The sequence below is a fragment of the Rana temporaria genome, chromosome 3 (genome assembly GCF_905171775.1).
Source record: "Rana temporaria chromosome 3, aRanTem1.1, whole genome shotgun sequence".
NCBI classification, from domain to species: Eukaryota; Metazoa; Chordata; class Amphibia; order Anura; family Ranidae; genus Rana; species Rana temporaria.
In genome coordinates, this window is record NC_053491.1 from 186773342 (window position 1) to 186797642 (window position 24301).

General features: G+C 42.8%; 1 protein-coding gene across 2 annotated transcripts in view; it reads left to right on the forward strand.

The window, feature by feature from the left end:
- The window catches only part of CAPS2 (calcyphosine 2), a 155845-nt gene that overhangs the window by 62938 nt on the left and 68606 nt on the right, over positions 1–24301 (forward strand). For both annotated transcript variants that reach the window (XM_040343976.1, XM_040343975.1), the window contains exons 8-10: positions 12451–12576; positions 15918–15985; positions 21048–21161. In XM_040343976.1, coding sequence (XP_040199910.1) covers positions 12451–12576; positions 15918–15985; positions 21048–21161 — 308 coding nt within the window. The remainder of the gene's footprint in view (positions 1–12450; positions 12577–15917; positions 15986–21047; positions 21162–24301) is intronic.

The window sequence follows — 24301 nt, forward strand, 5'->3', positions numbered from 1 at the left end:
GCACTGGAATTGGATCGCATGCGATCTGATTCCTGTCCAAATCCACACTTCACACTGCGATCTGTGAACTAATTTGGTGGTGTCATTAACCTTGTATTGACACCCGCAGTGGTTTGCAGGGGGCAGTGGGAACTGCCTGCAGGAGAGATGCAGGAAACAGCGCTGGAATTGTGCTGGTTCCCGTGTCGCTATAGTGTGAATTCAGGCTCAGTGCGAGTTCGGGGGCGATTTGAAAGACATCTGTGCAGGTTCATGTACAGATGTCTATTGATATCACCCCTGAAGTGGCCAAAAGTAGTGCAGGAACTACTTTTGGGAATCGTTGCGGCGCCGCAGAGATTTGGACGGCAATAGGCTCCGATTTGACCTGTCAAATCGCATGTCAAATCGGCCCGATGTGAATGGCGGCTAAAACAAGGAAGCTGATTGGTTACTATGAACAGCTGCACTAGATTCTGTGTGCATCAGTGTTAGTACATTTCCTCCAAATGGTCTATATAGTAAGCAAAAGTATTAATATGTTGAGATTAACCCTTCCCGCTGACTGCACACATATATACGGCCTCATGGAAGTGGGCTTTTTTCCAATGGGCAGCAAATATGTGTATCTCCCTTTGTGGTGGGAGCGCGCCCCACAGTGCACTCCCAGCACAGAGACTGGGGGACTCACTGAGAGCCCTGGGTCTCGTATTAATAATCTGGACTCGGGACTCTCAATTCCAGGTAACCTGATCGTTGTAATAGTCTCTGATTGGCTATAACAGTGATCAGTCACTGTGAGCTCGCCCCTATGTTTACTTCCTCTTCTGGATACATTGGGGGTAATTTACTAAAGGCAAATCCACTTTGCACTACAAGTGTACTTGAAATTGCTCTGAAAGTGCACTTGGAAGTGCAGTCGCTGTAAATCTGAGGGGTAGATCTGAAATGAGGGGAAGCTCTGCTGATTTTATTATCCAAGTAGCGGCGGCGCAGCGTAAATAGGCCGGCGTAAGCCCGCCTAATTCAAATGTGGAAGATGTGGGCGTGTTTTATGTAAATGTATTGTGACCCCATGTAAATTATGCTTTTTCCGAACGGCGCATGCGCCGTCCGTGAAAGTATCTCAGTGCGCATGCTCCAAATGACTCCGCAAAGACTCATTGGTTTCGACGTGAACGTAACTTCCGCCCAGCCCCATTCACGGACGACTTGCGCAAACGACGTAAAACATGAAAAATTTTACGCGGTCCCGACGTCCATACTTAACATTGGCTGCGCCTCCTATAGCAGAGGTAACTATACGCCAGAAAAAGCCTAACGTAAACGAAGTAAAAAAATGCGCCGGGCAAACGTACATTTCTGAATTGGCGTATCTACCTAATTTGCATATTCAATGCGGAAATATACGGAAGCGCCACCTAGCGGCCAGCGTAAAATTGCAACTAAGATACGACGGCGTAAGAGACTTTTAGCCGGTTGGATCTTAGTCAAATCTATGCGTAACTGATTCTAAGAATTAGGCGCATAGATACGACGCCGCACACTCAGAGATACGACGGCGTATCAGCAGATACGCCGTTGTATCTCCTACCTGAATCTGGCCCAGTGTGTTTTTAGGCAGGATAAAAAAAGTGCACCTTTGTGTCTGGGCTGTACTATGGGTACAAACAACCCTGTTAAGAATGATTTTTTTGTAAACATGTATTCCTTGCTTTCTTCCGAAATTAAGAAAAATTGAAAAATTAAATAAAAAATCAGTCTAATTGGACAACGATCATCTTAGTAATTATTATGTTATGTAAATAATCTAATGAGTAAGCACTAATATGTAAATATACATCAAGCACGTTTGCTAGTTGATGTGATTTAAGTTAAATGTAATGTTTCTTTTGATTTTAAAAATCTCATTGGTTACAATTTTATGCGTGATCCTTTTGCTTTCTCCAAATATAATCTATGAGAAGAAATCTTAATAAACTCAATCAGAAAAGCAGCTGTCTGTGTAAAGTAATGTAATAATATGAGGCGACCAGCAGAGGTCACACCGCAGCCTACAGAACTGAATACGCTCTTGCACATGTGATATACAAGTGTGGAGGGCTAGTTGTGTGTGTGTGTATGTATGTGTGTGTGTGTGTGTGTGTATGTATGTATATATAGGCAGTTTTTTAAATAGCAGATGTTATTTAAGTGTAATTCTATCCTTTGTAATATATTCTTTAAAACTCTCTTTTATTTATTTTCATTTCATTTCATTTTTTTATTTATTTGATCAGTTTACATTAAAAAATAAAATTATTTAAGCTCATTAATTATTTGTATCAGTCTTATTAGATCCTACTGAACAAATAAACACTGGGTTCATTGCTTTATCAGATTTTTCTTTGACACACTTGTTGCAGAATTTTAATCTGCAGTTGAAATAGAAGAATTCGATTTTTAACAAATTACTAAATGTAGGTGTTGCCCCTAGTTACATCATCACACTACCCTCATTATTAGCCCTTAAAGAGGAAGTAAACCCCGAAGGGATTTACTTCCTCTTTTGCTCGCTGCAAAGCCTGCAAATGAAAAGCATAATGGGCTAGTATGCATCGCATACTAGCCCATTATGTGCCACTTACCTGCAAAAGAATCCAGCGATGTCCCCAGTGTATGCATCGTCCATTTTCTAGCCCCTCTTCCTTCCAGGCCGCGGACTCCGGCTCTGTGATTCGCCAGAGCTGCGTGACCTCACTCCCGCGCATGGGAGTCGCGATTAATGGCACAGGCTAGAGAAGAAACGGCACTTTTTTTCTTCCCACCGTTGGAATTTTTGGTGGACTACAAGTGAAATATCTCCTAAACGGCGCACGTTTCGTAGATATTTCCACTACTTATAGGTAAGCCTTATTCTAGGCTTACCAATAGGTAGAAGTCCAAAAAGTGCGTTTACAACCACTTTAATATTTTTAGGTTACATAGATTTATTTATCTACATATCTGTCTCTCTGATTCTCTTTCTGTTGTTACTCTACTTCTTTATTTTTGCCTATGCACTGAGCATTTGCCCCTAAGGCCTCATACACAACGGCCGAGTTTCTCGGCAAAAACCAGCAAGAAGCTTGCTGTTTTTTTTTTTTTGCCGAGGAAACCGGTCGTGTGTACACTTTTCAACGAGGAAACCGCCGAGGATCTTGTCGGGCCAAAAAGAAAGCATGTCTTCTTTTCCCCCGATGGCAATGGGAAAATTTGGCTCGCCGAGATCCTCGTGGCTTCACAAGGAACTCGACGAGCAAAATGATGTGTTTTGCCCGTCGAGTTTCTCGGCCGTGTGTACGAGGCCTAATACAGAAAGCATTTAAATCTATTGGACTTTGAATGTTTAAAGCGGAGTTCCACCTAAAAATGGAACTTCCGCGTAACCCACTCCTCGCCCCCTTACAATTTTTTTTGGGGGGGGGGGTGGGGGCTTCAGGAGAAGGGGACTTCCTGTCCCACTTCCTCCTTCTGCCGAGGGGCTGGAAAGGCGATTAGCTTAATCGCCTTCTTTCAGCCCCTCCCTGTAGGCGAGCGCCTGTCCAATCGGACGGCGCCGCGCCGCTCGTGCATGCGCAGTGCCGCTCGCGCATACGCAGTGGGTGCCGGGCCGTGAAGCCGAAAGCTGTCACTGCCGGGTGCCCACACTAGGAATGAAGACGCCGGCCGGCGAGGGAGGGCGAGGAGCGGAGCCCTGGCCGGCGCATCGCTGGAGCCTTGGAGCAGGTAAGTGTCTGTTTATTAAAAGCCAGCAGCTACTTTTTGTAGCTACTGACTTTTATTAAACTTAAAAAAAGCCTGGAACTCCCCTTTAAGGCCAGTGGCAGTGTGACCATTGTAAGTTAGCTAGAATAGCACAGCTAATATTAGATCCAGGTTATAGAGAGACATTTACTCATTGCCAACTAGGAATCTATGCAAGAAAGGATTATTTTCAGTGTTCAGGGAAAAGCAATTGTTTTTGCTGCAGAGAAAAGGAAAGAAAGAAGGCTAACAACTCACTAAAATGCAACGTACTCTATTTAAACCGGCTCTTAAAAATATCCATATTCATTTAGTGCTTTAAGTGTCCTCTTTTTGCTTGTATAATAGAATGTTAGATTTCTTATAAGTCTTGTGTTATGTCCTCAACATATAATACTAGCCTGATCGAGATTGGGAACAGTTATACATTTAGGGAAAAAAGAGTGCTACCAACTAATTAAAGCGGAGTTCCACCCAAAAGTGGATGGAACTTCTGCTTAAACCACTCCTCGCCCCCTTACATGCCACATTTGGTATGTCATTTTTTTTTTTGGGGGGGGGGAGTGGGGGCTTCAGGAGGAGTGGGACTTCCTGTCCCTCTTCCTCCTTCCACCCAGGGACCGCTTAGGCGATACATCATATCGCCTACGACGGCCCCTCCCTGTAGGCGATCGCCTGGAACACGTGACAGGTCCCAGGCGATCGATCGCCTGATCCAATCAGGTAGCGCAGCGCCGCTCGCGCAATGCGCAGTGAGTGCCCGGCCGTGAAGCCGAAAGCTGTCACGGCTGGGTGTCCACAGTTAGGATGGAGGCGCCGGCGGAGAGGAGCGGACCTCCGGGCGTCGCGTCGCTGGACAGTGGAGCAGGTAAGTGTATGTTTATTAAAAGCCAGCAGCTATGCTTTTTGTAGCTGCTGACTTTTAATAAACATAAAAAAAGGCTGGAACTCCACTTTAAGTGTGATATGCAAAATAAGTAGTACCGCACTTTAACCACTTCCCATCGGGGCCAACTCTGGCACTTCGTTCCTACATGTAAAAATCATAATTTTTTTTCTAGAAAACTACTCAGAACCCCTAAAAATGATATACATATATATATATGTTTTTTAGCATAGACCCTAGGGAATAAAATGGCGGTTGTTGCAACTTTTTATGTGGCACGGTAATTGCACATCGATTTTCAAACGCGTTTTTTTTGGGGGGGGGGGGGAATTGTTTCATGAATTTAAAAAACAAAAAAACAGTAAAGTTAGCCCAATTTTTTTGTATAATGTGAAAGACGATGTTACACCGAGTAGATAGATACCTAACATGTCACGCTTTAAAATTTTGCACACTTTGGTACTTAAAAATCTCCATCTGCAACGCTTTCATTTTTTTTTTTTTACAGGTTACCTGTTTACAGTTACAGAAGAGGTCTTGGGCTAAAATTGTTGCTATTGCTCTAACGCACGTGGCGATACCTCACATGTGTGATTTTGAACGCCGTTTACATATGTGGGTGTGACTTATGTATGCGTTTGCTTCTGTGTGTGGGCATGTGGGGACAAGGGGGCACATTTTGATTTTATTTTTATCCTTTAACTTTTTTTTTTTACAGTTTCTCTTAAAAAAAAAAAAAAAAATTATCACTTTTATTCCTATTACAAGCACTGTAAACATCCCTTGTAATAGGAATAGTGCGTGACAGGTCCTCTTTATGGAGAGATGTCTCTGGTCCTCCCCGCAAGAACTCATCACCTTCATGCGAGAGAGCTTGCATGGTGATGAGTCCTTAGTTCAAGCATGCCGGCAGGAGGCTGTGCTTAGCTGAGAAAGCCCCTCTCCCCTTCTGAAGACTTCTGGGATAATTTTCCTAGGTCTGGAAACCAGGAAGTAACTAAGGAAATGTAAAAATGTTTAAAGCAAGTAAATATAATATACTTTCCCAGGGCTTTTTTTCTCAGAAAATAGGTGCAGGAACTCAACCACGACCCCCCCAAAACCAACCCCCCTCCAAACCGCCTCAAATAGTGGGTGTGGTCAAATTTCACTAACAATGCAAGGGTCTTAAAGGGGCATTAAATACCAGGAGTGCATTACGGACAGAGTGCAGAGTTCAGGGGGAGGGGGATGTTACACACAGAGTCCAGAGTTCCAGGATGTGCTACATACAGAGTGCAGAGTTCAGGGGTGCACTACACACAGTGCAAAGTTCAGAGCTGCACTACACACAGAGTGCAGAGTTCCAGGGTGTGCTACGTGCAGAGTTTGCAGTTGCACTATGTACACAGTGCAGAGTTCAGCAGTGCGCTGCATACAGTGTGCAGAGTTCATGGGGTGCACTACGAACAGTGCAAGGTTAGGGGTGCACTACACACAGAGTGCAGAGTTCTGCCTTCTTCCGCAGCTGCTTACCTCTGCATCCCCCATCCACATCTCACTTTCACCACTCTGACCGCAGCTCTAACCTCTGCATGCAACCCCCCGTTCCACTGCCCTCATCTTTTCCTTCCCTCCTTAAAAACTCCACCATTTTCCACATGTCTTACTGTTGCTGTATTAAACTGAAACCCTGTTGGGGGAGTTGGGATCTGCTCTGCACTTGCATCCTCCTTGTCCACTCAGGAGATCAGATTTGTGGGAGCCATTGAGAGACAAGTTGTCCCTTGTAAACACAGAAGCCAGACTTCAATGTTTACGAGTAATAGTGGTGAGTAGGGAGCAGAGGGCTTGAGCCAGAGCTGAGTTCCACCAAGTTCCAGCTGAAGAAAAGCCCTGTACTTTCCTATCTATTTACTAATGCTAGCAGTGTACGGAAAAAAATAGTCAATGTTCATTGGGTTTTGAATAAAATGCACTTATTACATTCGACTTAAGACTACAGTTTCTTTTTAAAACAGCACTTGTATAGCAGCTATTCATCCCTGTGCCATTTTAAGATGGCATCTGGTCCCAGCGACTCCTGGGGGTCCCAGCGGGGGTGCAGGCTGTTTCCAGATCTAAGAACAGGGTCCAATCAGCTCTTAGGTTTCTGATGCTTTTACAAAACGCTTCATAGGAAGACACTGCATGACTAGGTTCACACTGTCACGTGTTGTACAAATCATGTTTGCACAAGCACAGTAGCCTATTCATTTGAATGGGCTGCTGTACCCGCAGGAAAATGCAGGGAAAGCTCCCTGCAGCTATTTAAAATTGCTTTTGTGCCATGCGATTTCTCGGTCCCGAAAAATTAGAATGAATGGCATCCAGGCGCAGTTTGCAAAAGTGTAACGCATTTTGCCTGTGGGTGCAGAAACATATGGGATTTCCATGCTATCCTGCAGCCACAACCACCCACAACCTAGCTTAAATGGGAAAATACACAGAATACTTTCAAATGAGATTAATCCACTTCCATTCGGTACGGAGGCCAATGCAGACCTGTTCTAACTTTGTCCAGCCTCTCCCTGCAGTAGCAGAATACTGGTATAACAAGCTATTGTTGGCTGATTGCAGCCAGCAAAAGATAATTGTTGGAAGTAATCTGCTTGCTTCTGCACAGCTGCCTGGGGGTCCAGCTATATGGGGGTGCAATATTACCTTGCATAAATTACAAAGTTACATTTTCTATTTTTTTCAGCATTTATTTCTTATAAAAAAACAGGGAAATAAAAATATATGTATCCAAAATGGCTACCAAATTAAAGTCCTATCTGTCCTGAAAAAAAACCCCAAAAAACAATGCATTAAGGTAAACTACAAACACCGGCAAAAAGGGGGAAAAAAAAAAAAGGTTTGAGACTTAAGGAAGTTTAGGAAGAAAATAGCTTTGGGACTCAAGAGGTTAATATAAGAAACAAAAAATTGAAATTCCCTGCTCTGGCTTTCAAAAATCTGCAAGCTTGTTATGCCATTTCTGTAACGGCAGAGGACTAAAAGCCAAACCATTCTATAACTAGATAACGAAGAAAACATATTTTTCAAGGATCAATATTTTATATAAGTGTCAGAAAAGTGTCTTTCCTTGTTCTTTAACAAGATGCTAATTAGAAACTTGCTGACAGCTTTACCTAATAACAATTTAAAAAAAGAAAAACTCTTTTTAGCACATACACACCATGCCTGTACCTAATAAAAAAACAGAAAGATAATTCTTTGTAACACGATATCATTTTAAATTGGATATTGTTATGTGAATGTCATAACAACTGAAATGGGGTTGATTTACTTACCGAAGAGCTTAGTAAATGAGGGGAAGCTTTGCTGATTTCCATCATCCAATCATGTGCAAGCAAACATGCTGTTTTATTTATTTAAAGTTTTCTTGCATGTGCTGGTACAGCAAACAAGAGGTCCACGGTGCTCACAGGTAAGACGGTAAGTCTGATAGGGTCCGGGCTGGACTGTGCAGGCGCAATCTGAACCGACGGAAATATTCAAGGCTGAATAGCTGTTCGTCAGCTGTAGACGGAGCATGCGCAATGAACTTTGTAAATCAACCCCATTTGATAGTTGCTTTTATTACACTATTTCTAAAAAAAATTAAGCATCTTACAGTCATTTCCTGACTACCTATCATAATTCTTGAGTCCCTAAAGTACCAAGACAGGAGAAACACCCACAAAATGTCCACATTTTGGAAAACAAACACCCCGAGGTATTTTCTGAAAGGCATAATGTAAATGCAGAAAAGAAAATGAAAATTTACACAAGTTTATTAATTAAGAAGACATGCACATTATAGGCATACTTAGAATTAAACCCCTAAACACATTCTGCTAGCCCTCCAAGTGTCGTGGAAATTCCCTTGGGCTTTGTACGCAAATCTACATTGCACCAAAATATGCTCTTCCAGCGTCTAAATGCACACAAAGCACAAAAACAGTTCCTTCGTGCTTGAAAGCACGTTTGTATCAAGCTGTGAATGAAGTACTTCAGTGGCACCAGGTAGAATCAGAAAAAGATGCTGCTTCTATCTGGAGTCTCAAACATCTGTCCCTGAAGCACAGATACTTGTTTTTTTATTCATCGGAAACAAAATAAATGACAAACAGGAAGCCATGGCCCCAACAGCCAATCGCTTCCTCAATACAAAATTACATCACAGGAAATGACAACAGTAAAGTGGAGGGCACTCACATCCACCATCTTAGTCAGCATGGAGCCCACTCAATACTGCTCAAAGTAAACATTATCTAGTAAAATCATTCTACTTGTTCTTAAACAGGCTTGAGGCGATCTGTGGGGACATTATTTTCTGCTGTTGTCAATATACAGTACAAGTACACTGGCAAGGCAGATATCAATGTCCTCTTATAAAAACAGATATGTATCCAAAAAGGGGATAGCGTAGCCGCAAGAGAGATATGATAGGTTTCTCTCATTATGAAGACTTTGCTTCTCTAATGTGCATAGCCATTTGAAGGCAAGAAGCCCAGCACATTGCGCTTGATACCTACAAACCGGCAAACACCCACACACATAAGAAAAGCGTCTCAAATCCCATGAGAAGGTTTTCATACCAATGTTTTTTACCGCTGGTCTTGATTCAACCCAAGTGTGCTCTGCTAGAGCGCTGCTCGATTAAATCAGACACAGGGAGACAGATGACAATCTATAAAACACACATCCTAGAATAAAATGTCCACATAAATTCTATATAATAAAATTTCCACAACACAAGTATGGCGATACCTTATGTATGGGACTTTTTCACAGCCTAGCCACATAGAGGGACCCAAAATTCAAGGCATTTCCAGGGGAATAATATACACATCTAATTTCCTGACTATTTTTCACATTTATAGAGGCCCTAGAGCATCAGAACAGTAGAAATGCCCACAAAATGATCACATTTTGGTATGCAAGCACCACAAGGTATTTTCTAGGAGGCATGATGAATCTTTTGAAGTCTTCATTTTGCCTATGATTTTTGGAAAATGCGGAATGAAAATTTTTTTTTTTTTTTTACACAAAGTTGGCAATTAATAAGATATATCTAACACACAGCATAGCCATACTTAGAATTACACCCCATACACATTCTGCTACTCCTTCTGAGTGTAGTGATACTGCTTATATAAGACTTATTTCACAGTCTAACCACATGGGAGGCCCAAATTTCAAGGAGCACCTTCAGGCTTTTTAGGGGCATACGTTATATAATATCCTGACTATCTATTGTGTTTTTGGAGGCCCTGGAACACCAGAACAGTTGAAACACCCACAAAATGTCCACATGTTGGAGAGTAAACACCCCATTGTATTTTATAAGAGGCATGGTGAGTCTTTTGAAAACTTCATTTTTTTGCCTCAAGTTTTTGGAAAATGCAGAAAGAAAATAAAGATTATTTTTTTTCACAAAGTTGGCAATTAATAAGATATTTTTCACACACAGCATAGCATACTTGGCATTAAATTCCAAAACATATTCTGATACTCCTTAGAAGTATGATACCACGTGTGAGACTTTTCCACTGTTCGGGCTGATTATGTAGCAGACATTGTATCTTGTGTATCACAGAAATTGGATCAGAACAAATGTACTGTAATCTTTACCTGTATATGAGTGGTCAGAGACTATAGCTTAGTGAAGCATCACCTGTAAAGGTCTTCAATCGTATAAGCCAATCAAGCCTAGCCTACTGGTACATAACTGCCCAACTAATGCCATATTCACTGACCAGGAAGTACACAATGGTGAAGAAAGGAAGAAGAAATGAGTCCCCATGATTCCAGGGGGTGCAGTTGTCTGCAGGGGACTGCTGGAACTGGTATCTAGCAGGAACATAGTCATTCAGACATGCAGATGGGTAAGTTCAGATGGCAGGCAGCGACATGGTCAGTTAACACTCTAAAAAGTGAATAGATTTGAGACGTACTGAATACCAAATTGTCTCTACAATTGTAAGTTCCAAATAGTCCCAACAAATAAATAAGACTGTGACTGTGGCAGGAGTGATTGGGGACACTCTGACTGGTATGGTGATAATTAGGGACACTGCGACTGGTAGCACTGGTCTTGTGACATTGTACTGCTGTGACGGTGATAATAGACAATGTCTGGCACCACTGACATACAGTGATATCAGAGCAGCCAGTCATTGCGTATTATGCATTATCACTTTTTTTTTATACATACTGTCACTAGAGCAGTGCAGTTTCACCATAGTGCCACTTTACTGCTTTGAGCAGGTGATTGCATTTTTTTTACACTGTGTAAGTACTGTAATCACTTCTAATACGATTCAACTCCTTTCATGCAGCCTTTATTTACTGTGATCTCTGGATTGGTCACAGTGATCACATAGTACAGGGCCAATGACATTGGGCTGTTCCCCCGACACATGATTTTCTGTGTCCGAGGGACACAACAATCACAGATCGCGCTGATGTGCAGCCTTGGGGCCTCGCATGAGTGGCGCAAACAGGATGCACCAGTACGACCTCCCAAATCAATGAAGCTCCCACTTGGCCATTAATATATAGTGGATAAGCGGGAAGCGGTTGAATTGCTTTAGGTACAACAAGATGTGGAGAACAATTGCTGATTAAGCTCTCTTTCACATGGGCACTGTCAGGCGGCAAAACCAGGCAGTTGAGGTGCATTTTTAACTCTCCTCATCTGTCTGTCAAAACCAGACAATGACTGCTAGACAGCTTCATACATGTTGCTGCCGCCACAAAGCTATGCTTTGTGGTGTGAATAAAACATTAGGGCATGTCGCATTCAGATAACGGCACCACATGCCACGGAACCGAGAGGTGAATGAGGCCACATCGCAACTGTGTTGCAACCACGTTGCAAGCGTATTCATGCTGAAGTGTGAAGGCAGTGTATTCCCTCCCAATTGCCTGCTAACCACAGGCCACCCACTACTGACAATTCAATACACTGCAGATCAAAAGTCAACAGCTAAGCCCACGTAAAAGAAGTCTAAGTGCATGTGGAATCTCTTTTTGCTAAATTCTAAAATAAAAAACGCAGTGGGCAGTACTAATCCACTCTTGGAATATCAAACCTGTGGCACTGCATAAGCAACCACCATGTAAAGCCTCGTACACACGTCCGAGGAACTCGACGGGCGAAACACATCGTTTTGCTCGTCGAGTTCCTTGTGAAGCCGCCGAGGATCTCGGCGAGCCAAGTTTCCCCATTGACTAACGAGGAAATAGAGAACATGTTCTCTATTTGGCTTGACGAGTTCCTCGTCGGTTTCCTCGGCCAAAAGTGTACACACGACCGAGTTTTTTGGCAGAATACGGCTCCGATCGAGTTTCTGGCTGAATTCTGCCGAGAAACTCGGTCGTGTGTACGGGGCCTTACTCTGGATTTGGCATGCATTTACCTTTTTTTAAAACATGTTATGCTAACAGAATTTCAGCCTGTCATTCCAAAAGAGACTGATCTAAAATAGAATCATCCTGCATAACGCAATTGGTTATTTTCATCAGCAGTCTGTCATCTTACACCCACAAGTTAACTTTGTGTAACCAAGCTTCAGTAGTGTTTCTAATTGAACTACATCTAAAATGAGACATCTTGATAAGATTTTCTCTTATAAAAATTTTTTTTAGCTGTACATTTGAATGTCCTGGGCTGCTGCTTGTAGCAACGCCCATAGTCTCTAGACAGCGGAGATGTTGGCAGCTATGTATATATGTCCCCCCCACAAAAAAAAAGTACAATTAATTTGCCAACTGTATTTACTTTCTCTGATTCTTCTCTACTGTTGCAGCAAGCAGGACCACCCGAGGAACAAGGTTTTGGCATTATAACACCGTTGGATAATAAGGTTTACCTTCAGCAGTGCTATACCAGCAAACCGTATTCGGCACAGCATAGCCTCAGGAAACTGGAAGCTGTAAGTCGTAGAACAAGAGTATGTACTATTATAATTCATTTTAGGAAATGCATATCTTGTAAACACATCTAGCTTTACACAACAAGCCCTTTATATATACATCCAAAAAATGTAAAGTGGAGCAATGAAAACATTAAACAAAAATCATTGTTTTTTATTCCAATGAAATGTGTGAAATGTGATTCCTTTCATTAAGATAATCTACCACTTGCCCTCCAAACGATTTTCCCACCCTTCATGGCCAGGCCATGAATGTCTTCATCAATTTAGGCCAAAATTTATTTTGCTACATATTTTTTGTTAAAGAAAATCCCAATAAGCGTATATTGATTAGTTTGTGCACAAGCTATAACGTCTTCAAACTATGGGATTTTTTTGATTATTATTTTTTTTACTAGTAATGCCAGCAATCAGCGACTTCTATCAGGACTGCGATATTGCAGAAGACAAATCAGACACTAACTGACACTTTTGACACTTTTTGTGGACCAGTGACACTTATACAGTGATCAGTGCTCAAAAATATGCAATGCCACTGTACTAAATAAACTGTCTGGAAGGGGTTAACGTCAGGGGCAATCAAAGGGTTAAATGTGTTTCCAGCCAGTGCTTGTGTACTGTGGAGGAGGTGCTTTTACTAATGGAAGGCATAGATCCTTGTCTCTGCTTTGCAGAAACATAGGATCAATGCCTTCCCTACTGACAGAACAGCAATCTGCCTTGTTTACATGGGTAGATCACTGTTCTGTCTGTGTACTGAATAATCGGCAGGTGCCCTATGTGATCACAGTGGGAGCGGGCCACCGGCGGCGCACGTCCGCGCCCCAGACCCTGAATAGTCAGATCACTTACCAGGTACGTGATCTGGCACAGAGCGGCCCCCCTGCCGCATTATATCTATGGTGGGCGGTCCACAAGTGGTTAAAGCTGAACTCAAGGAATGATCTATTTTAAACTTACATTGGGCTAGCTAGATTACATGTAATTAGTAGTATATTAGTAGTCTGTGCTACTTACAATGAGTACTCTTCTGTTCTGGCTGCTGCTGGAGCAACTTCCCGTCTGAACACTAACCTCCCTTGTTTAGCACTTTTCTTGCATTATTTTTCAAAGAATATAAGACGTGTTTTAATTGGATTGTGCCTTGATTCTGGATGAAATACTATGGAACAATACATTTCAGGTGAAGTATTCTTCTTATGCACTCTCAGGCCCCGTACACACGGCCGAGGAACTCGACGTGCTTGGCACGTCGAGTTCCTCGTCGAGTTCTGGGATGAAGCCGCCGAGGAGCTCGGCGGGACGCCTTCTCCCATAGAACAACGAGAAAATAGAGAACATGTTCTCTATTTTCTCGTCGAGCTCCTCGGCGGCTCCATCGAGCCAAAACTGTACAGACGACAGAGTTTCTCGGCAGAATCCGGGTTTTGACCGAGTTTCTCGGTGAATTCTGCCGAGAAACTCTGTCGTGTGTACGGGGCCTCAGAGTTTAAAATGTATTTAAAAACAAGACCAGGAGCACAAGTAGAGCAAATGAAGGGTAATTTTTCACATGAAGCAACACATGTTTTAGGTGTATTATTGCATGCATTTGTTTTTTACATGGAATATATTTGGAAATTTACTATGCAGAGTGAGTGAGAAGCATACAGAATAGCTATTTTCCATGGAGGCAAATTTACAAAAATTGCACAATAAATGCATTTCTATAGAGGATTGGTTAAACAAATCTATCCAAGGTCTTGCATACTGGTGATCTGTCGAAGATGCATTCACGCCATACATTTCTAAAGCCTTATGTGCTGTACCCACACAAGTAGCAAATTAGTTCATGGTATAAAGCTATTACAGCCACTTTCATCCAAGGTTCTGTGGAACCCTGGGGTTCTTCCAGAGGTCTCTAGGGGTTCCTAGTTAATTGACCTCCCATCCGGATAGTTCCATGTTCAATGACACTTAGCAGAGCAAGTGACATGACAACAGTGATCTTTTTAGCTGTCGGTAACTGTGGCATTGTGACCACCACTGTAAGGGGGCCATTCTTCCTTTAGCCACCAATGTAAAGAGGCCAGTCCTCCATTCTTCCTTTGACCACAAGTTTAAGAGCCACTTTTTCCCCTTTGAATTAATTTTAACAGGTGTTCCCTGAGACCTAAAATTATTTCAAAGGTTCCTTTGGAATGAAAAAGTTCAGAATGACTAAACTCTTATGCCTTGTACACACGATCGGTTTTCCCGGAGGTAAAAAGTCTGCAGGGAAAACTTAGGAGAAAACCGGGAACCTGCTTTTTCCTCCCTACACATGGCCGGGTTTCCCGACAGGAAAACTGTAATGAGAGCTTTGGTCGGGTATCCCGGCCGTGTGTATGCTCCATCGGCACTGCCTCGCAGTGTTTACCATTGGAAAACTGCAGAGAAAAAAACCACCGGGAATCCCGACAGGAAAATAGAGAACATGTTCTCATTTTCCCTGCTGCGATTCCCGGCGGTTTTCCTGGATGCAATTTAGCATACACACGGACGTTTTTTTCATGGCAGAAAACTGGTCGTGTATATGAGGCATTATAACAGTTGATATCATCCAATAACTTGACTATTTGTGTGGGTAGCTTTACTCATGACCATGGCCCCACTTCTAGAAGTACTTGAGATATCTGAAGGACATTTTCAAGCTGATACCTCCGTTATAGATATACTGTAAATAGAAGACTGTACAGCCTTTTCTTCAGCAATGTTACATTGATTAGTTGGTATACAATGTCCAGAGGTCACCTTTACTGGCTTGAGAAACTCACGTAATATAGTTATAAATCAGGAACTGACAATACTGTATTCAGCTTGTTCATTGTTGCTGAGTTTTTCTTGAGTGCTATCTAACCCGCCACCACTTTAGAGTGGATCATTTTGTGTCTGTTTTAAGAACTTCTCTGCAACATAAACTTCATAAAGGGTTTACTCAGTGCTTCAAGGTGTAAAACCAAACTGTGTTGCTTAGCTCTGCTTAGGACGTGTGCATTTTAATGCATTGCTAAGCAATGCGCTGTACATGTTCAAGTGCTAAAGGGATTTACTGTGTTTTCTTTTTTTTGTACTGGATGATTCTGAATTTAATTGGAGATGTTGCTGACATTTCATCTGCTTTAGGATATGCCTGGATTCTTAGCTCGTGACGGGAGTCTGGCAGAGGCCTTGGAAGCAAAAAGCTTCCCTAGAATAGAAGGATGAAATCCCCTTGTCACTTGTAGATCTCAACACTGTCTTGAAATGCACATTAAGTTGATTATCCTACTTTCAGCTATACTAAAAAAGGTTTTTTTTTTTTCACCTGATTATAATTGCAGGAGGATATGGCTGCAGAGAGAAGAAAACAGGCTGTTGTAGAGCAAGTTATGATAGACCAGCTCTCTAGGTATAATATAATATGAAAACATTTTGAATATCATACTCGATTAATACTGTACTCTTTCACATTTATTTTTCAATAGATCCTTGATTCAAGCCTTTTACACCTTTATTATTCTGAAAGTAGATCCTTGATTCAAACCAGACATACACAGATCGAATGCTGAACCGGCCGAGATTCAAACTGTTAATGGGCAGGCTGAATGCACCAAGTTGATCAATCGATCAACTTGGGTACAACCAGCCTGCCAGATTCTTTTGTGATTATCACTAGTGGCTGCTAGGAATAATCACTTCTCCCAGAGGAGGTTTTCCCTGCTGTTTTCACTGTCTGTGTTGAGGGGGGAACTGTGGTTACAGAAAAGAAAATCCCACAGTGCATGGCCAGCCTAAAGCCCCATACACATGGGCCGACATTGACCAGTTCAATAAAAAAACCTCCGACATTCGGCCCATCTGTACATCACCTGGTTCAACAGAAACCGGCTGTTTGGTCGGCTTATGGTTGGACGATCATACTCGACAACCAGAAGCCGACCAACTCCCGATAAGTGCTCTCAACTAATGGCTAAGGCCTCGTACACACGCCTGAGTTTCTCTGCAAAAACCAGCAAGAAGCTTGCTGGGGGGTTTTTTTGCCGAGGAAAACGGTCGTGTGTACACTTTTCGACGAGGAAACCGAGGAGGATCTCGTCGGGCCAAAAAGAAAGCATGTCTTCTTTTTCCCCGACGGGAATGGGAAAATTTGGCTCGCCGAGATCTTCGGCGGCTTCACAAGGAACTCAATGTGTTTTGCCCTTCGAGTTTCTCGGCCGTGTGTACGAGGCCTGAGAGCGCTGACTGGAGTGTTCTGGCGGGGGGGGGGGGGGGGCATCCCCATCTAAGAACACAACAGCTATGTGGGGGAGATTACTGTACTAACAACGGATCGTTAGTACAGCGGCTCCTCCCTCAGTGCCAGTGGTATTCTACTCTGTGTTTTATTTATACTGGGGAAATAAAGCTGACCATAAACAGACAGTGATTGGATGTGCAATATATATTTATTTTTTGCATATTGCAACATAGACATGGCCAGTGTTATCTTGCAACAGTAGTTTGCCAGCCAGTTATAGTTTTTCACCTGGTAAAGAGTCATTCGGAGTGTCGACATTCTTCCCTATACACATACGCATGGTATTGCAATCTAGCTAAATCGCAAAATAAGTAAATTACTCTTAGTATCTATTGGTACCTTTCACCAATGGAAGCATTGCCATGATGTGTTTTGTTGTAATAACAGAGTTGATCTTTATTTTTCAACAGGTTACTGTATCAAGATTATTTCTAACCTGGCCTAACCATGTATATCTTAATATTATACAGACCATTGTAGCCATTCGAAAGGTAAAAAACAACAACAAAAAAAACAGGTTAACGTTTATATAACACAGGTTTAAAGCGGTGGTTCCCCTAAAAATAAAGTTTTGACATTGCATTTGCTATAATAATTACAGTTAGAATCGGCTGGTTTTATGTAAAAAATACCTCCGTACGTAGCGTTTGTATTATTCGTTCCCACCGCCACTTCCGGGTACGATGCTGGCGGTGGGCGTTCCTAATTGATGGACAGGCATCCGACCGACGCATCCATCGCGTCACGAGATGCCGAAAGAAGCCGAACGTCGGTGCGGCTCTATACGGCGCATGCGCAACGACGTTCGGCTTCTTTCGGCATCTCGTGACGCGATGGATGCGTCGGTCGGATGCCTGTCCATCAATAAGGAACGCCCACCGCCAGCATCGTACCCAGAAGTGGCGGTGGGAACGAATAATACAAACGCTACGTACAGAGGTATTTTTTACATAAAACCAGCCGATTCTAACTGTAATTATTATAGCAAATGCAATGTCAAAACTTATTTTTAGGGGAACCACCCCTTTAACTTTGGTCATGGATTACCAGGGCCTACTTTAAGGCTGGGTTCACACCTATGTGAATTGGATGCGGGATTCTTCGCATCTATGATCGGCTCTCTATGGAGCCGGTTCACATATCTCCAGAGCGTTGCGGAACACACTGCACAGAAACGCTATGCATCTTTGGCTCCATTCCAGGGCCGAATTCAGGCAAAGTTTCGTCCCTGAAACAGAAAACAGGGACGCACACCGTGCCTGTGCGATCCGCAGCTATTCAGGTGTGAACCGAGCCCAAAGGTTGTTGTTCTGGAGGGCAGTATTTTCAATGTGGAGCTAAAATCAAGAACACAGGGACATGACCTGAAACTAGCAAAAGGAAAGTTAAAAATTAATCTTAGAAAGTATTTTTACCAAAAGAGTAATTGATGCTTGGAATAAACATCCAGCAGAGGCAGTGAGTCAGTCAACAGTAACTGAATTCATAAAAAAATAGAATTAGACCGCACTGTGGTGATAGTTCTTAATTAATCCTGTCTAGCTTCTGTTTAATTGAGAAATCTCAACATGTCAGAAATAAATGAAGAAAGACAGCGCTTAGCCAAATGTGTATCAAGGTAATCTATCCTAAAAAAGTGTGCATGTGATATCTATAGAGTGACCCAACACAATACTATAATCTCTAAACTAGTAATAGTGATATAATCTCTATCTGAGTTGGTGATAATAATATAAACTAAATAATTCATCTAATTAAAGTGATACTAAAGCTTTGTTAAAAAAATAAATAAATAACAAACATGTCATACTTACCTCCACTGTGCAGCTCGTTTTACACAGAGTGGTCCTGATCCTCCTCTTCTGGGGGCCCTCGGCGGGTCTCGCGGCTCCTCCACGCATTAGATAACCCCCTAGGAGAAGCGCTCTCCCGAGGGGGTTACCTTACGGGTGCGCTCCTGAGTCATACTGGTGCGCTCCTGAGTCATACGCTTGGCGTCCATAGATGGCATTTAACCTTAATGCATAGGATGGCCAAGACCATACAGCGGTTTAACAGGACAGGTTCCACTCAGCCAAACTGGCCATTTAGCCCCGGTACATGAGATCCAGCCTTCTGGTACGGGCTGAAGGCACAAGCACACCTCCACCTCTGGTGCTACATCCTGTTAAACTCTATATGAGGCTAAAAGATGTTGCAGCTAGATGGGGATGGATGATGCACTGACTGGTGTTAATGTTTTAAGCAGTGTGTGCCCAGGGACGAAAGCCCAAAACACAGGCTGCTTGTGTTCCATGCACCCGCCCCTGGGTATACTGCCCTAAACATTAGTACCACTCAGTACAATATCTATCCCAGGGGTAGGCAACCTGGGGCCCTCCAGCTGTTGTGGAACTACATTTCCCATGCAAGGCTGGCAGTAACAATTACTCCCAGAGGCATGATGGTATTTGTAGTTCTGCAACAGATAGAAGGCTCCAGGTTGCCCACCCCTGGTATATCCATAGCAACTTTCAACCTCTTGTTAAATTTTAAAGTGGAATTCAAGGCTAAAACGAAGCTTAAAACTACTGTAGAAGGAAGATGCCTATACTTACCTATTCTCAGAGCACTCCAGTCTGGTCCCATGATCTGACCAGTGGCTGGCTTTAAGGGAGTGGCGAGTGATGTCACCCATAGGCTTACTATGGGGCATCCGTTGTCACTCTCCCTCCTCTTCCCTAAAGCAGGCCATTGGGAGCCAATCACGTGACCGGACTAAAGTGCCCTGAGAATAGGTAAGTATTAGCATCATCCTTCTATAGGGTAGTTAGCATTGGTGTTAGAAAGGGAGTGGAAGTAGTTTTAAGTTTAGTTAGTTCTATACTGGAATTCCACTTGCTGGCAACTACGCTGGATGATGAGCCCATGCCGTCCACCAGCACTAAAATACCGGCATCTCATGCATCAGTGGCGAACTCCCGAGCGAGCATGAGGCCTATGTTGTTATCTCATAGTAATCTAGCAAGGAAGCTGACTGCACTGCCTTAAATACAGATAGCTAACAAGAAAACTTCTGTAGGTAACACTATAATAAAAATATTGGGCCAGATCCTCATAGCGAGTACGCCGGCGTATCTACTGATACGCCGGCGTACTTTCATATTACCCGCGTCGTATCTTTAGTTTGAATCCTCAAACCAAGATACGACGGCATCTGGGTTAGATCCGACAGGCGTACGGCTTCCTACGCCTTCGGATCGTAGATGCAATACTTCGGCGTCCGCTGGGTGGAGTTTGCGCCGTTTTCCGCGTTGGGTATGCAAATGAGCTTTTTCCGACGATCCACGAACGTACGCGCGGCCGTCGCATTCTCTTACGTCGTCTCTAGTCGGCTTTTTCTGGCGTATAGTTAAAGCTGCTATTTTGCGGCGTATAGATAGACTTGCCATGTTAAGTATGGCCGTCGTTCCCACGTAAGTCGTCTGTGAATAGGGATGGACGTACGTCACGTCTAAGGTCAAAAAATTACGTCGTTGCGACGTCATTTCCCGCAAAGCACGGCGGGAAATTTTGAAACGGAGCATGCGCAGTTCAATCGGCGCGGGGACGCGCTTGATTTAAATGAATCACGCCCCCTAATCAACTATTTGAATTCCGCCGCCAGAAATACACTACGCCGCTGTAACTTACGGCGCAAAATCTTCCTGGATTCGACTTAAAGCCAGGTAAGATACGGCGGCGTAGCATATCTCTGATACGCTGCGCCTATCTAAATGTATGTGAATCTGGCCCAATGTGCAGATGAAATGTGAATAGCTTGTAAAAAGTTTTTCTGATGTAAACAAAATAAAAATGTACAAAAGGTTCCCTTTCATACAAACTACTACTCATCTATGAACACAAGGGGCTTAATACCCCCAACATAAACAGCTAAACTACATTTCTTCTGTGTCCCCCCAAAGCTCTTAAACAGAAACATTAGAACACAATGACTTCTGTTTTAAGATTTATTATCTGATGACATCAGCAAGCAATTATAGTTCTAACCAGCGGGCAGCCTCTTTTGTCAAGTTTATTTATTCAGTTAATAGTTTGATAACATTTAGCGTCATTTGTTTCTCATTATTATTTTAATGTCAGCGTTTACATTTTGCTTTTGTAGCTGAAAGTGCATGCTGTGTTGTATTCATAGGGCTGTTATCAGTGACCCAGAGCAAAATGCAAGTTCATCCATTCTGAATAATCCTCAGCGAGATGTAACATCTGCCCCTCTCCGCTTCAAGAACAGAACCTTACATGAGACCAAGTAATATATATTGTATATATCTATTATTTTTTTGTCTGAACAAATGAAAACACGGGTGTCTATTGCTTTGGTCCTACTTTTATTCTTAGCAAACACTATATGGCATATACAGTGCCCCTAAAAACAATCACCTTCTTGGAAGTCCATTTTATTAACCACTTCCATACTGGGCCTATTCCAGCATTCCTCTCCTATATATTAAAATCATAATTTTGTTGCTAGAAAATTACTCAGAACCCCCAAACATTATGGCACGGTTTCACTGACATCGGCGCATATTTATGCCGCTGTAGCGTATCTCTTTTACGCCACGCCGGCGCAACGCACAGAGGCAAGCACTGGATTCACAAAGCACTTGCTCCCACTCGCTGTTAAAGATACGCTGGGTTTCCTCGGCGTAAGCCAGTGTAGGTGGAAGTGGGCGTGAGCCATGCTAATGAGGCGTGACCCCATGCAAATGATGGGCCAAGCGCCATAAAAGTACTTAAAATGAACGGCGCAGTCCCGTGGCCGCATCCCAGTGCGCAGGCTCAGAATCACGTCGAGACAACTGCCTAAGATACGTCGAATCACTGCCTACGACGTGAACATAACCTACGCCTAGTCATATTCACGTACAACGTAAACGATAAAAGATACAACGGCTTGTGTTCCCTGGTCCATACCTTTGCATGAGTTTGCGCCTCCTATATGAGGAATAACTTTACACTGGACGTACGACTTACGCAAATCGCGTATATGATGCGCCGGGCGCAACTACGTTTGTGAATCAGCGTATCTCCCTCATTTGCATATGTGCATAGAAAATCTATGGGAGCGGCAAATGCGCCCGGCGTAAATATGCGCCCACGATACGACGGCGTAGGCAAGTTACGTCGGTCGTAGGAAGCCTATTTTCAGGCGTATCTAGTTTTGTGGGCACAGCGCATAGATACGACGACGCACAGTTACACTTACGCGGCGTAAGTGCTTTATGAATCCGGGCCTATATATATATATATATATATTTTTTTTTTTTTGTCAGCAGAGATCCCAGAAAATAAAATTGCAGTTGTTGGAATTTTTTATGTCAGGTCGTATTTGCGCAGAAATTTTTCTAACGCGATTTTTGGGGAAAAAACATTTTCATGAATAAAAAGAATCCCAAAATACAATAGTTACCCCAATTTTTTTTTATGATGAGAAAGATGATGTTACACCGATCAAATAGATACCTAACATGTCACGCTTTAAAATTGCACACACTCATGGAGTGACACAAAACTTCAGTACTTAAAAATCACCATAGGCATCATCATTTTTTGCAGGTTATCAGTTTACAGTTCCAGAGGTTGGTCTTGTGCTAGAATGATTGCTCTCCCTCTAACGTTCGCGGCGATACCTCACATGTTTGGTTTGAACGCCGTTAACATATGCAACCTACGTATGCCTTTGCCTCTGCAAACGATCACAAGGGGAGGGAGGGGGCACCCCTTTTTTTTTTTTTATACCTTCCCTTTAATTAATTTTTTTTTATCACTTTTATTCCTATTACAAGGAATGTAAACAACCCTTGTAATATGAATAGGGTATAACAGATTTGGGGTCTATAAGTTCCCACATCTCTCCTCTATGCTGGAAAGTCTGAGAAAAAAAAAAAAAAAACGATCTTAGGTTTTCCAGCTTAAAAAAACGGAAGTGACGTCATGACATTGCTTCCGGTCTCCAAGGGTCATATAGATGGCTGGGGACCATCAGCTCTATGGTAAACCGCCACTGCTATATGGTGGATTAATTCTCTGGCTTCCCGATCGCAGAGGCAAGCCCTCCCACTGCCTGTAAAAGATGACTGATGACTTTTCAAAGCCACTGGTCGGTGTGATTTCATGTGCAGCTTGTCAACATCTGTGCGACTTCATGCACAGATGTCAATGCAAGTCGCACATGAAATCTGCAAAAATAGCACAAGTCGGTGTCGCACCAATATTAATAGTTTCATAGCCAGAAATAGGCTGTGACTTGCAACATTGATCTGCAAAATAGTATGACAAGTATGACAAGCACTGGTGTGAACAGGGGCTTACGAAGCCACACAGTTGGTCAAATGGGCATCATCTTTGATGTGTGTGCTTAGTCAAGGGGTCTCAAGTGACTGTAGTATAAATACACATTTATTTGGAAGGTTCATCTTCAGGTGAGGGAGAATTGGTAGCCTACACTATGAAGATAAAAAAAAGGGATTGAGGCTCTTTTACTAATGACATTAATAAACAGTGCTGCGCTACTAAAAATACAATGTACATAAACAATACAATGAAGACATGAACTAAATTTTCTAGTCCATGAAAAAGGATGAATAAATCAGGTGACAGAAAACAATCCACCATTCGTGTAAGATGCATAGATACAGATAAAACTGGATAGCCGCGATGTGACGTCAGCACGTGGGGGCTCCATCTATACACATATCGTCAAGGCGTAGACCTCTTCAGTAGTAGACTTCTTCTTTGACCCTTACTGAAGAAGTCTACGCCTTTGCGCCTTGACGATACGCGGCTGTCCAGTCTGATTTGTATCTATGCTTTGTACAGCCAGCACGACTTATAGTGCCTTAAGCCTCGTACACACGATCAGAATTTCCGATGGAAAAAGTCAGGCGGAATTTTTTCATCGGATATTCCGACTGTGTGTATGCCCCATCGGACTTTTTCCGTTGGAAATTCCGAACATGTTTTCTTTTTTTCCGATGGAATAAATTTTGTTCGTCTGTATGGAACTCCGGAGAAAAAAACATGCATGCTCGGAAACAATTTGACATATGCTCGGAAGCGTTGAACTTAATTTTTCTAGGCTCGACAAAGTGTTGTACGTCACCGCGTTTTTGACGGTCGGAATTTGGTGTGTCTGTGTGTATGCAAGACAGCTTGAACGGAATTCCGTCAGAAAAACCCGTTGGAGTTTATTCCGACGAAAACTCTGATTGTGTGTACAGGGCATTGCTTGTGAGTATGTTTGACTCATCTTTTATGGGAAAAAAATTATGTTAAACGGAGAACACTAGATCCCGCCATTCTGTTTTTATACATATGCTGATCGTTGCACACTTGGAGAGCTTGTCAACCACTTAGAGGGAGTGTATGGAATTGAAGACTTTCGGTTTC